This window comes from Sparus aurata, chromosome 2, assembly GCF_900880675.1.
Source record: "Sparus aurata chromosome 2, fSpaAur1.1, whole genome shotgun sequence".
Classification (NCBI taxonomy): domain Eukaryota; kingdom Metazoa; phylum Chordata; class Actinopteri; order Spariformes; family Sparidae; genus Sparus; species Sparus aurata.
The window spans coordinates 735204-750170 of record NC_044188.1 but is presented as its reverse complement, the minus strand read 5'-3'; the positions used below and the strand labels follow the sequence as shown (position 1 = coordinate 750170).

At 47.8% G+C, this 14967-nt stretch overlaps 1 protein-coding gene and 2 non-coding genes across 8 annotated transcripts in view; all 3 read right to left on the bottom strand.

Moving 5' to 3' along the window:
- The window catches only part of atg16l1 (ATG16 autophagy related 16-like 1 (S. cerevisiae)), a 19249-nt gene extending 4625 nt beyond the window's left edge, over positions 1 to 14624 (bottom strand). Inside the window, exons 1-15 of one of the 6 annotated variants that reach the window (XM_030398128.1) lie at positions 14422 to 14624; positions 13562 to 13673; positions 13389 to 13482; positions 12991 to 13096; positions 11143 to 11216; positions 10989 to 11058; positions 10143 to 10324; positions 9995 to 10060; positions 9827 to 9913; positions 9510 to 9569; positions 9325 to 9372; positions 1785 to 1890; positions 1107 to 1212; positions 930 to 1000; positions 410 to 481 (exon numbers count right to left, since the gene is read on the bottom strand). In XM_030398128.1, coding sequence (XP_030253988.1) covers positions 410 to 481; positions 930 to 1000; positions 1107 to 1212; positions 1785 to 1890; positions 9325 to 9372; positions 9510 to 9569; positions 9827 to 9913; positions 9995 to 10060; positions 10143 to 10324; positions 10989 to 11058; positions 11143 to 11216; positions 12991 to 13096; positions 13389 to 13482; positions 13562 to 13667 — 1248 coding nt within the window. In that variant the 5' untranslated portion in view covers positions 13668 to 13673; positions 14422 to 14624. The remainder of the gene's footprint in view (positions 1 to 409; positions 482 to 929; positions 1001 to 1106; positions 1213 to 1784; positions 1891 to 9324; positions 9373 to 9509; positions 9570 to 9826; positions 9914 to 9994; positions 10061 to 10142; positions 10325 to 10988; positions 11059 to 11142; positions 11217 to 12990; positions 13097 to 13388; positions 13483 to 13561; positions 13674 to 14421) is intronic. The other 5 variants (XM_030398136.1, XM_030398146.1, XM_030398154.1 and 2 more) reach the window with 5 other exon arrangements.
- Positions 1360 to 1632, bottom strand: LOC115576507 (small Cajal body-specific RNA 6). Its single transcript, XR_003982875.1, has one exon.
- Positions 10569 to 10842, bottom strand: LOC115576515 (small Cajal body-specific RNA 6). Its single transcript, XR_003982876.1, has one exon.
- Positions 14625 to 14967: the final 343 nt, after the last annotated feature.

The window sequence follows — 14967 nt, the reverse complement described above, 5'->3', positions numbered from 1 at the left end:
GTGTGTTCAGGACAGACAGGTGAGTGTGTCCAGGACAGACTGGTGAGTGTGTTCAGGACAGACAGGTGAGTGTGTCCAGGACAGACAGGTGAGAGCGACCTGAGCAGAGGGAAAGATTAGCAGAGAAGTTGTCTCGTGGCAGTAAACAGACCAGGAACAAACTCTGCAGCGCCTCAACACACAACAAGAAGTTAGCACTGTCTCTGCTAATATTCATGCTATTGCTTTTCCATGCTAACACTTTCAATGCTAGTGATGTTGATCTTGTTAGTCTGGTTGTCATAGTAACAGGTTACATGTGACTGTTAACCACGCCTCATTCTCTGCTTAAGAGAGAATGTTGATCTGAGATGGGAGAAAAACTGATTGGAGTTGGACTTTTAATGTTGCAGGTAAAGGTGCGACTCACCCTCAGTCTGTAGTCGTCCACAGTCCAGATCCGACTGGCAAAGTCATTGGAGGCAGCCAGTAGGTACGAGCCCTGAAACCACAAGAACATCAACATGTCGAAAGAAATGTACAGATCCATCGCTTAGCAACACAGCTGTGTGATACAGCCTTAAAGGTCCGATATTATACTGTTTGGACACACCGAACTTCACCTGGGGGATGGATGCCCCTCTCTCTGATATCCCCCATCACCACTCAGAGGAGGGCGGCCTATGATAATGACTCCTTTTGTTACGTAACGACAGGAGCTGAATCTGAACGGCCTGAAGGAGCGCCGTGTTACCAGTGGGTGGGCTGCAGAGACCATGCAGGAATCGCTTGTTTTCCTCATTGTGGGAGTTGGCAGGCTGAGCGGGGACCAGCTTATTTATGTAGAAAATGTGTTTTTCATAATATGGAACCTTTAAAATAATATCACAGTATTTGGAGTTATTGTGGTTTATGTGGTTAAAACGAGTAGGACAAGAAAACTAACTCACAGCGCTGTCAAAGTCAATGCTGGTGATTCCAGCGTTACTTCCCGTCAGCGCTCCTTTAGGCTCACAGCGACCTGCACACACACACACACAGACGTTGTGTCATGTCACATGATCAATAATATCAACAGCTGTATGTTGTTTAAATTGTGTCACTTCCGGTTTACATCTTAAACTCACCGCCAACGACCTCCCATAGCTTCACCCTGCGGTCCATTCCTCCTGTTGCTAGGAGACGAGAGCCAGGGCTGAACCTCACTGCATTCACCTCACCGTCGTGGGCTTCCTGCACACACACACACACACACACACACACACACACACACACACACACACACACACACACACACACACACACACACACACACACACACACACACACACTTAACCTATGACCCAATCACATCACTCAATTGAGTGCTCAGTTTGTGTTGGTCTCAGGTTGAAAACTTGTGATCAGCTCCCTCCTCCTCCTCCGCCTGATGCTCCGTGCTGATTGGTTTTGTTGGATGTCAGTCATCATCACTGAGCCTGTAGTTTCTCTGTACAGACTCTGTGATGTCACATCCTGTTAGTGTCAGCAGCTCCTGGGACCACCACTGAACCACTAGAGCATGATGGGAGCAGAGAGCAGGGGCTGCTGGGAGCCAGAGGACGGCAGGAGGGGATTGTGGGTAATCAGACCTTTTACTGCTCATCACTGACCAATCAGGTTTCAGCTGTCAATATTGCTATTAAATATACCAAAGAGAGGCATTGTGGGAACATCAGGTAATTGATGATGTCATTGATGAAACAGTAACAGACTCAGCCTGTAGACTCGACAGACAGGCTGACAAGGTGAGGACAGATACTCACAAAGACGTGCAGTGCCGTGGACGGGACTCGAACCTCTGCACACACACCTGATGGAGCCTCGGTGTTCTCCGGTGAAGTGCTGAAAGAGTTGGCAGTTCGACGCCTGCTAAGGAAAAGGAACAATATCACAAAGACCATCAGCTTTAGACCGTTTGCTTGTCTGCTTAAAACATCCGTAAACTGTGTGTGTGTGTGTGTGTGTGTGTGTTCGTCCAGCTCATTATTATACACCGATCAGGCAGAACATTATAACCACCTGCCTAATATTGTGTTGGTCCCCTTATTGCTGCCCAAACAGCTCTGACCTGACGAGGTATGGACTCCACTAGACCCCTGAAGGTGTGCTGTGGTATCTGGCACCAAGATGTTAGCGGCAGATCTTGTAAGTCCTGTAAGTTGCGAGGTGGGACCTCCATGGATCGGACTTGTTTGTTCAGCACATCCCACAGATGCTCGATTGGATTAAGATCTGGGGAATTTGGACGCCAAGTCAACACCTCAAACTCGTTGAGCTCCTCAAACCATCCTGAACCATTTCTGCTGTGTGGCAGATTATCCTGCTGAAAGAGGCCACAGCCATCAGGATATACTGTTTCCATGACAGGGTGTTCATGGTCTGCAACAATGCTTATGTAGGTGGTATGTGTCAGAGTCACATCCACATGGATGGCAGGACCTGAGGTTTCACTGTACACTAGATGACGAGGCTCTGCAGTCACATCACATGGATTCTCTGACCACTGTTCTGCTGACGACACCAACTGTTCCTCTCTTTCCCCTCGTCCTCCTCCAACAGCCACGTTGTGACGCTCATCTCTGAATGTCTGCATCAGCTCTGCTTGAACAGCAGCTCAACATCACCTCAAACTCAACCTGAGTAAACCTGAACTCCTCTTCATCCCGGGAACAGACTGCCCTCACATGGACCTGTCATGTCATGGACCCGATCCTGCAGATTTGCCCTCTACAACATCCGCAGGATCTGGCCTTTCCTCACAAAAGCCGTAGCACAACTCCTGGTCCAAGCGCTGGTCATCTCCCGCCTGGACTACTGCAACTCCCTCTTGAATGGACTCCCAGCCTCTGTGACTAAACTGTTGCAGTGTATCCAGAACGCTGCAGCGCGCCTTATTTACAATCTTCCCACATTCTCCCATGTGACCCGCCTCCTCCGTGACCTCCACTGGCTTCCTGGCCCGCATCCGATTCAAGACGATTGTGCTGGTTCTTCAAGGCACCCACCCCAAATGTATGCTCTTGTATGTTCGTATCGTTGCACTTCAATCACAGCAGTTATTCACTTTAAGTATCTTTAATAAATAGCAGTTATGATCCTCAGATGAGGGCTTGACAATTGTTTCAATATTTCTTTTTACTCTATTGATGGTGATGTTGTGGTTTCTCTAATGTGACAAATGTACTTATTGTAAGTCGCTTTGGACAGGAGTATCTGTTAAATGCCCTTAATGTAAAAGTAAATATTTCCCAGCAGAACACTGCCAAGAGCATCACATAGCCTCCACCGGCTGGTCTTCTTCCCATAGTGCATCTGTTCCCCGGGTAAGCGACATACAAGCAACTCAACTCAAACATGGCCATCCATGTGATTCACCAGACCAGGCCACCTACTTCCATTGCTCCATGGTCCAGTTCTGATGCTCACGTGCCCATCGTTTTTGTGCTCCCACTTTCGGCGGTGGACAGGGGTCAGCATGGGCTATGCAGCCCCATACGCAACAAACTGCCTTGCACTGTGTATTCCGACACCTTTCTATAGAACCAGCTTAACTTCTTCAGCAATTTGAGCAACAGTAGCACGTCTGTTGGATCAGACCACACGGGCCAGCCTTTACTCCCCACATGCATCAATGAGCCTTGGTCGCCCATGACCCTGTCGCCGGTTCACCACTGTTACTTCTTTGGACCACCTTTGACATATACCGACCACTGCAGACCAGGAACACCCGACAAGAGCTGCAGTTCTGGAGATGTTCTGACCCAGTCGCCTAGCATCACAATTTGGCACTTGTCAAACTCACTCAAGTCCTTAGGCTTTACCATTTTTCCTGCTTCTAACACATCAACTTTCAGGACAACATGTTCACCTGCTGCCTGAGGCCTTGTCCACACGTACCAAAACAATCTTTTTTTCCTCCGTCTTCCTCTGCATCTGTTTCAAGAATATTTGCGTCCAGACGGATCCACTGAAAATGCTGTAGTTCATATTCCAGGCCTATAGGTGGCATTTGAAATTCACCAAAAACGAAGAAGAGAAGGAGCATGCACATAAAGCTTGCGCGCTGTAAACAAACAGACAGTAGATGGAAAAACTGAACACAAGAAGAAGAAGACGAAAATGGCTAGTGCAAGGAAACCAGAATCGTTCGTGTGGACCGATAATGAGGTTGAACTGCTGCTGCGACTCACACTCAACTACAAGGAGAGTAAGTTGCAAGAAACATGAACACAAGCAGTAGTCCGCCATCGTTATTGTTGTTGTTATGAGATGTCGCAGGGTTCAGAGGTCGAAGGCTAGAGGTTGAGGGGTGGGCGATGGCGTCATCGTTTTGGAAAGTATGTGGATTCACTGTCCACATGAAAGCACGAGGGCTGCGTTTTTGGATTTTTCCACCCCGAGACCCGGTTCCAAAAAAGGGAGTTTTCAGGCGCTGCGTTTACAGGATCCGTGTGGACGATCGGCCAAAACGATGCAAAAAATGTGCGTTTACACAAAAGAGCATTTCCATGGACGGGCTCTGATATATCTGACCAACAGGTGATGAAGAGACCATAAGTCTGATTCACTTCACATGTCAGTGGTCATAATGTGATGTTTGATCGGTGTAAATCATAGTTAACAGAACTAAGCATGTGAGTGTGTGAATCAGAGTAACTAGCGATACTGCAATAATCACTACAAGACAGTAGGGGTGGGTAAAAATATCGACTCATCAATGCATTGAAATATATTTTTTCCCAATTCAATATCGATTCATAAAATCCTCTAAATCGATTCAGGCAAGCGACCACCCGCGGTCCCTCGCCGGCCTCTCGGTCCCCACCTCCAGCAACTGGAAGACGGCCGCGGAAACACTGTCGGAGCTGCAGAGGCGGGTAGCTGATGTCTGATGCGCCGCTCTGCCGGAGACAGTAAACTCTCAGCGCAGCCGGTCTCACCCTGGCCGCTGCACCGTGCGCCCGCGAGTAGCACTCTCCTCCGGGGAGGGAGGGGGGGTCAGTGTCAACGTTTACCCCCTCGTGTCTCGCCGGAGGGCGGAGGGACGGCGGTCATGTCTGTTTATGTCAGACAAAAATGTACCATGTAGTCCCAGAAACAATGGCACTTTCTCAGCTTAACTATGGCTGCACTATTTTATACCTAAAACACATCGAGTACCTTTGTTTACATTTCAATTCGAACTAGAACTTCCTAGAGGAAAGATTTATAATTTAAGATGACTTTTTTAAATTAAAAAATTATTAACAGGTACTCTAATGAATTATTTGTTTATTACTACTTATTACTGAATCGATATCGAAGCATTTAAGTCAATATTGAATCGAATTGCGACCTAAAGAATCGAAATCGAATCGAATCGTGAGGTTCTTAACAATACCCAGCCCTACAAGACAGACACACAGGCACACATTTAATGTAAAAACAGTCAAAGTGTCAGCCAGCCAAACAGTTCTGCAGTTCAATATTTTAACAATTCCAGCATGTGGAGTCATGAGGTGACTCTGTTCAAACTGTTATAGGGACCCGTTACAGCCTCCATGTTGTTATATTGATATTTGATGCCGGTATTGTAACATGAAGCACTACAATATATTACCGTATTGATACTTTATCCCACCCCTGTTCAATACTAAAAAAACAACAGATTCCATACTCAACATGTTTTATAGATCTGACCAGAGTAATCTAAAACCTATCAGTGAAATGATCACAGTAATTAATGACTGATGACAGTAAACAACTGATCAATATAAATAACTAAAGGTTATTGTTAGAGTGTGAGATCACACATCAGTCTGAATCAAAGCACTGACAGGTACAGAAGCCTTGAAGGGACAACGACCTAAAGCTGACATCACTGCAGTGACATACAGGTGTGCTCCAGCTGATATCACTGTAGTGACGTACAGGTGTGCTCCAGCTGACATCACTGCAGTGACGTACAGGTGTGCTCCAGCTGACATCACTGTAGTGACGTACAGGTGTGCTCCAGCTGACATCACTGTAGTGACGTACAGGTGTGCTCCAGCTGATATCACTGTAGTGACGTACAGGTGTGCTCCAGCTGACATCACTGTAGTGACGTACAGGTGTGCTCCAGCTAACATCACTGTAGTGACGTACAGGTGTGCTCCAGCTGACATCACTGTAGTGACGTACAGGTGTGCTCCAGCTAACATCACTGTAGTGACGTACAGGTGTGCTCCAGCTGATATCACTGTAGTGACGTACAGGTGTGCTCCAGCTGATATCACTGTAGTGACGTACAGGTGTGCTCCAGCTGACATCACTGTAGTGACGTACAGGTGTGCTCCAGCTGACATCACTGTAGTGACATACAGGTGTGCTCCAGCTAACATCACTGTAGTGACATACAGGTGTGCTCCAGCTGATATCACTGTAGTGACATACAGGTGTGCTCCAGCTGACATCACTGCAGTGACGTACAGGTGTGCTCCAGCTGACATCACTTTAGTGACGTACAGGTGTGCTCCAGCTGATATCACTGTAGTGACATACAGGTGTGCTCCAGCTGATATCACTGTAGTGACATACAGGTGTGCTCCAGCTGACATCACTGCAGTGACGTACAGGTGTGCTCCAGCTAACATCACTGTAGTGACGTACAGGTGTGCTCCAGCTGATATCACTGTAGTGACGTACAGGTGTGCTCCAGCTGATATCACTGTAGTGACGTACAGGTGTGCTCCAGCTAACATCACTGTAGTGACATACAGGTGTGCTCCAGCTAACATCACTGTAGTGACGTACAGGTGTGCTCCAGCTGATATCACTGTAGTGACGTACAGGTGTGCTCCAGCTGATATCACTGTAGTGACATACAGGTGTGCTCCAGCTAACATCACTGTAGTGACATACAGGTGTGCTCCAGCTAACATCACTGTAGTGACATACAGGTGTGCTCCAGCTAACATCACTGTAGTGACGTACAGGTGTGCTCCAGCTAACATCACTGTAGTGACGTACAGGTGTGCTCCAGCTAACATCACTGTAGTGACGTACAGGTGTGCTCCAGCTAACATCACTGTAGTGACATACAGGTGTGCTCCAGCTGACATCACTGTAGTGACGTACAGGTGTGCTCCAGCTGACATCACTGCAGTGACGTACAGGTGTGCTCCAGCTAACATCACTGTAGTGACATACAGGTGTGCTCCAGCTGATATCACTGTAGTGACATACAGGTGTGCTCCAGCTAACATCACTGTAGTGACGTACAGGTGTGCTCCAGCTGATATCACTGTAGTGACGTACAGGTGTGCTCCAGCTGATATCACTGTAGTGACGTACAGGTGTGCTCCAGCTAACATCACTGTAGTGACATACAGGTGTGCTCCAGCTGATATCACTGTAGTGACATACAGGTGTGCTCCAGCTGATATCACTGTAGTGACGTACAGGTGTGCTCCAGCTGATATCACTGTAGTGACATACAGGTGTGCTCCAGCTAACATCACTGTAGTGACATACAGGTGTGCTCCAGCTGATATCACTGTAGTGACGTACAGGTGTGCTCCAGCTAACATCACTGTAGTGACATACAGGTGTGCTCCAGCTGATATCACTGTAGTGACGTACAGGTGTGCTCCAGCTGATATCACTGTAGTGACATACAGGTGTGCTCCAGCTAACATCACTGTAGTGACATACAGGTGTGCTCCAGCTGATATCACTGTAGTGACGTACAGGTGTGCTCCAGCTAACATCACTGTAGTGACATACAGGTGTGCTCCAGCTAACATCACTGTAGTGACATACAGGTGTGCTCCAGCTGACATCACTGTAGTGACATACAGGTGTGCTCCAGCTAACATCACTGTAGTGACATACAGGTGTGCTCCAGCTAACATCACTGTAGTGACATACAGGTGTGCTCCAGCTGACATCACTGTAGTGACGTACAGGTGTGCTCCAGCTGACATCACTGTAGTGACGTACAGGTGTGCTCCAGCTGATATCACTGTAGTGACGTACAGGTGTGCTCCAGCTGACATCACTGTAGTGACATACAGGTGTGCTCCAGCTGACATCACTGCAGTGACATACAGGTGTGCTCCAGCTGACATCACTGCAGTGACATACAGGTGTGCTCCAGCTAACATCACTGTAGTGACATACAGGTGTGCTCCAGCTGATATCACTGTAGTGACATACAGGTGTGCTCCAGCTGACATCACTGTAGTGACATACAGGTGTGCTCCAGCTAACATCACTGTAGTGACATACAGGTGTGCTCCAGCTAACATCACTGCAGTGACGTACAGGTGTGCTCCAGCTGATATCACTGCAGTGACATACAGGTGTGCTCCAGCTGACATCACTGCAGTGACGTACAGGTGTGCTCCAGCTGATATCACTGCAGTGACATACAGGTGTGCTCCAGCTAACATCACTGCAGTGACGTACAGGTGTGCTCCAGCTGATATCACTGCAGTGACGTACAGGTGTGCTCCAGCTGATATCACTGCAGTGACATACAGGTGTGCTCCAGCTGACCATCAGCACAATCATGTTGTTAAATCAAGGCCTCTGTAACTCTATCCACACAGGAACACAAACACTATTCTACATGTCTCCGATTATTGACTGATAGTTTTGAGATTAGTGGCAAAAATAATCAGTTCACTACAAACGTCACTGTGTGTTCACACTGACAGCACAGTGATCAACAAGTCAACAGACGGCTGTTGTGTTCAGATTCTGCTCGCATGTGATTCTGCTGACAGCCAATACAAGTTGACCTGATGGTGGCGATAGATGAAGTCAGAGGATCACCAAAGTTATTAAAGTTCACCCTGAGGGGAACATGAATGAAACTAAGGCTTAAATTTAATCTTCCAGCTATTTCTCATTATCAATGAATTAATCACGTAATAATTGTAGTCATTTATTGATCAAATACAGTGAAGAAATGCCAAATTTCTAAGTTTTCAGATTTTTCCAGTTTTCTGTCTCAGTAAACTGAATCTCTGGGTTTTGGACTGTCGGTGAGGCGAAATGAGACATTTAAAGATCAACATGGACTGGGAGGTTGTGATCAGCAATTTCGGTATTTTCTGACATTTCATAAACCAAACAATAACAAATTATTCAATAATAATAATAGTTACTTGGAGTTCATTACAGTCCATCCAAAAGTTGTTGAAATATTTCAGTGGACAGACAAACACCAGTAAAGCTCATTAGACCTCTGCTGTCAGAGACTTCTATTCTGTGAAAGAGCTGAAAGCCAATCTCAGAGCTGACAGTGTGAACAGGTGAACACACACAGTCCTTCACCTGGAGTTCAGTTGTGGGACGAGTCCAGGCTGAACACACTCAGACACACTGTAGACAGACATACAGACAGACAGGTAGATAGACAGGTGGTCAATCACAGCAGTCCAAAACTGCAGAGACCTGGGCAGACCTGCAGAGTCCTGGACAAAGGGACACACAGGACAGATGATCCTACAGCTACATACCCAAAAATGTTAGAGATGGAGTCCAGCAGACCACCAGGAGGAGGCTGGGAGATTTTCTTACTGCACAGACACAAACAGAAAGTCCTCGTTAACGTCTTCACGTCTTACTGGACCAACACTTCAAACCCTGAGAGATTCAGTTACTGGGAGAGAAAATAAACTGGGAACAGATGGATCTGGATCCAAGTAGTTGTTTATAAATAGGCCCATTGTTTCAATTTGAACTGTGATCATATTTACAGTGAACTGGAACAGTTTCAGGGTCCACTGTCTTCCAGTGTACCCAGTAGCTACAGCAGGACAGGGACAGGTCTCACCTGGGCGTTCTGCTGAGTGGTCTGTTAGGGGAGGTCTCTCCACCGCTCTTCCCCCCATCTTCAGTCAGGACCTCGATGTCGTCGTCTCTGTAGACACAGACAAAATCAGTACTGACCCTAAACTCCCTGATGCTCATAAAGCTGATGAAAGATCATTGATGTACTGACGGGTCGACGGGCAGAGGCTCTTTGGCAGCATCAGCCAGTTCTTTCTGCAGTTTGGCTTGTCTGCGTCTGAAACACCAACGGAACACAATCAGTCAGAGTCAGTCATTGGACCAACCTCAGGTCCATCACAGTTGTCCTCCAGGCTTACCTGCTGTCCTTCTCGTTCTCAGCGTTCAGCTTGTTGGCCTCCTGAGCCTTCTCAGCCATCCAGCGGGACACCAGCTCCTGGTTGTCCTCAGTGGTCTTCCTCAGTTTTTCCTCCAGAGCAGAGAAAGTGATCTGTAGGGCATCGTACTCGTCCTTCAGGGTCTGGTTCGCCCTCTCCAGGTCCTGCAGGGACACACAGAGTCCTGTTGATGCTCTGAGGCATCCAGCCACAGATCAACTGTCTGACTGATTGCACGTTTACAATGCGTTCATGTTACCTTGGTAACGGGGAAATTAATGCCATTAAAAATGATTTTAGAGACTGATTTGTTAGAATAAACAGACGTGTTTCTGATGGAGGACAGACACTGTGGAGTCTCTATGTAATGAAAGGGACTCTTTGTTTCCTCTCTGCCCAGACTGTGAAGGTCTCAGGTTGAAAACTTGTGATCAGCTCCCTCCTCCTCCTCCGCCTGATGCTCCGTGCTGATTGGTTCTGTTGGATGTCAGTCATCATCACTGAGCCTGTAGTTTCTCTGTACAGACTCTGTGATGTCACATCCTGTCTGTGTCAGCAGCTCCTGGGACCACCACTGAACCACTAGAGCATGATGGGAGCAGAGAGCAGGGGCTGCTTGGAGCCAGAGGGTCGCAGGAGGGGATTATGGGAAAATCAGACCTTTTACTTCTCATCACTGACCTTCAGCACGTCTTACGGCTCAGATGATCCAACACACAGCTGTCAGTTAAACTTCCTGCTGCGTGTCGGAAATTAACAGCCTAATGGGGCAATAACTTGACATCAGCTGCCCGTCAGGTACATGTGATGCGTCAGCTGGTCTCCTACCTGCAGGTTGCTCCTCAGATCCCGGCAGTCTCCCTCCAGGCTGGTGATCTGCTGCTGGTACTCCAACATCCTGAACACACACACAAACATCACAGACATGATTTATGTTTGCTCACCTGCTGCAGGTTAACATGCTGCAGTGTGTGTTACCGACTTTGCCTCGTTGCTCTGGATCTCTTTGTCTTTCTGCTGAATCTGGTTGTTCAGTTCAATCACACTCTGAGCCAGCTGCACGACAAACACAAACAACATGTTTCTACAACCTTCAAGGACCATGACTGAGCACTTCCATCACCTCAATCTAATCCACCAGCTTTAGCCGAGGTGGAAACACAAAGACTTGTTGATGGGATAATGGATGCAAGGGTGCTAAGATTTATGTCTCAACATAAACAGAATATTTGTTTCCAAACATCTGAAATATTAAAGAAAACTCCAGGAAGGCATTGACAAACTAATCCACAGAACGTGAAGAAGAAAACAGGAAAAGCAGATCATCTCTGATCAACAAATCAATGACTGAGACAGTCGGATTCATTCAGAAATAACTGCTGTGTGTTTCTAAATTACATTTCCTCTGACTTGTCCTGAATCTTCAGTCTGATCTGAGACAAAGTGAGGATGATCAGCGCTCTTCAGTTTCTAACATCAGCTTCATGTCAGCAGTTTTTACAGGCGCTCTGGGCTGTGATGCTCTGGGCTGTGATGCTCTGGGCTGTGATGCTCTGGGCTGTGATGCTCTGGGCTGTGGCGCTGTGATGCTCTGGGCTGTGGCGCTGTGATGCTCTGGGCTGTGATGCTCTGGGCTGTGGCGCTCTGGGCTGTGATGCTCTGGGCTGTGGCGCTGTGATGCTCTGGGCTGTGATGCTCTGGGCTGTGATGCTCTGGGCTGTGGCGCTCTGGGCTGTGGCGCTGTGATGCTCTGGGCTGTGGCGCTCTGGGCTGTGGCGCTCTGGGCTGTGGCGCTGTGATGCTCTGGGCTGTGGCGCTGTGATGCTCTGGGCTATGATGCTCTGGGCTGTGGCGCTCTGGGCTGTGGCGCTCTGGGCTGTGGCGCTCTGGGCTGTGATGCTCTGGGCTGTGATGCTCTGGGCTGTGATGCTCTGGGCTATGATGCTCTGGGCTGTGGCGCTGTGATGCTCTGGGCTGTGGCGCTCTGGGCAGTGATGCCCTGGGCTGTGATGCTCTGGGCTGTGGCGCTCTGGGCTGTGGCGCTCTGGGCTGTGATGCTCTGGGCTGTGGAGCTGTGATGCTCTGGGCTGTGGCGCTCTGGGCTGTGGCGCTCTGGGCTGTGGCGCTCTGGGCTGTGGCGCTGTGATGCTCTGGGCTGTGATGCTCTGGGCTGTGATGCTCTGGGCTGTGATGCTCTGGGCTGTGGCGCTCTGGGCTGTGGCGCTGTGATGCTCTGGGCTGTGGCGCTGTGATGCTCTGGGCTGTGATGCTCTGGGCTGTGGCGCTGTGATGCTCTGGGCTGTGGCGCTGTGATGCTCTGGGCTGTGATGCTTTGGGCTGTGGCGCTCTGGGCAGTGATGCCCTGGGCTGTGGCGCTCTGGGCTGTGGCGCTCTGGGCTGTGACGCTCTGGGCTGTGACGCTCTGGGCTGTGACGCTCTGGTGCTGTGGCGCTCAGGTGCTGTGGCGCTCAGGTGCTGTGGCGCTCAGGTGCTGTGGCGCTCAATCAGTTGTCATGTCCTCTTCATTCACAGTAACAGTTGAACCAACTGAAGAACAACCCTCAGTATGCAAACTGTTTCAATCATTTTGATTAAGTAATTAATTAATGAATTAACAAACCTTTCAACTGTTCCCTTTACTAAAGAAATCCAAATATTAAAATTAGCATCAATCATGTTTTACATTCATATTATATCTATGAAATTGATCAAACTGTAAACCTCAACTAGTTGCTTCTGACTGAGGTTGACTGATGAATGAACACCTGAGCTGTTTTATCACGACAGGTGTGGGTGATGACATAATTTCCTGTGTGTGAATGTGACCGACCTCTCCTCGTTTCTTGTGCAGCTCCGTCAGCTCCTCCTGGTGTTTGATTCTCATCTGAGCCATTTCCTGCTGCAGGGCGTCGCTGCGACTCGAGTCTGCAGCCGGACTGAAGCACAAGACCAGGACAAGATAGAGGACAAGTCAGAGGAACACTTCTGAGGAAATGTCCTAAAATACTTCAGAGGGTAAAAGGCACACATCCAAGAACCCTTCAGAGGGACACATCAGGGGACAGGTTAGGTGAAGTAATAAATTACCGAGAGCCTCTCCCTATGTTGCCCAACGACAACATAGTTTGGGTAGAGAGACAGAGGCATGGCGCTGGCCGGCGCAAGTTAGTCCCCATCCCACCTCCCACTTGCTAGCATGAACCATGATAGAGGGTTACGTGGACTCACCTTGCCTCATGTCCTCTCTGGACATCATACTTGTCAGTCTGGTATCTCTCTGACAGAACAGCCTGCAGGTCTGACTTCTCAAGAAGACGATTATCTAGGACACAGAGACAAAGAGTCAGCCTGACACAGAGACAGACAGAGACAGGAGGGAAGTGAGACAGTGATGGACTTACACTGATGGACGATCTCCTCGAAGGCCTGTCTCTGTACTCGGTCTCTGAGCTTCAGCTGCTCTGAGACATGTCTCTTCCACGTACACTCCACCCGCCGCTCCGCCATGACCACCTGAATAATGACCAATCAAATTGATCAATACAGTGTTTCTGCAGGAAGCCACTGCTGATTGGTAGTTCATAATAAACTAGTGAACATTTCTGTCAGCCATCTTTGTTTGGATCAGATGCAAAGACACAACATGGGGCAGCAGATGTTTTGTACATCACCAATCAAACAGGTTTCCGAACAAATTAATAATCTATTATTTCATTATGTTTAGATCGACGGAGGTTGTTGTTGTTTTGTTTGTGTTCGGTTCTGATGTCATAATGATTAATGTTCTGTTAACATTTGCTTTTTTAATATACCGATACACAATGACGTCACATTAACCCAGGTGACTCAGATCACCTGTACAGCTTCTGACGTCGAGCTCTGATACAGCCAACAGCATCACAGACACTTTAAGACTGTTTCAAAGTACAGACATATGAAACGTGTTTAGCAGCTAGAAGCTTATCGTTGTTAGCATGTGAGGCTAAGTAGGACCACAACACAATCAGGAAGACAACCAGGCTGAAAGGCTAACATGCTAACAGGATCCGGTCATTAATCATTCAAATCTGACATTTTTACGACAGCAAACAACATGTCGGCGCCGTCGTGTCGGTATTACAGTATCTTTGTGGTGTTAACGGACCGTTTCACACTGCAGCTCTCGGGACACAAACCCCCGTGACTCGACATGTTAGCATGCTAACGTAGCTGCTAGCTGCAGAGCTTCGCAGCGTTTCAAAGGGATGAAAATACAACTTACACCATCTAACTGAGTCCCGCACTGAGGCTCGTTTCCTGCACCGACCCGCCGTTAACCTCGGGGATGATGTCTCAGGCCTGTCGGTGTTTAACGCTCCCGTTTATCTCGTTGACCGACATCAGCTTCTTCAGCCACCAACTACTACACAGGTCCATTTTGGCTCCGGCGACACACTTCCGGGATGGTAGCACGAAGATGACGTCGTGTTTAATGAGGAGTCGCTCCTCTTTTATGTCACAACTTAATGAAAATTTCTCGACAGAACACCAGCACGAGTCACCTGAGGGCAGAGTTGATTTAAAACCATTTCAACATCCTTTAAATTCCCACAACAATCTGTTTAATGTGCTCATCTTTATACATTCAATATAGAATCAGAATCAGAATTTCCTTTATCTGTTCTGCAAACGGGAACATTTCTTCATCACAGCGAAAGGACAGTAGTATTGTAATAAGTAATAATAATAATAGTAAAAATAAACAATATAATAAGAAGGTAAGAAACAGAAATAGACTCATATACATTGTACATATAATGTTTCACAA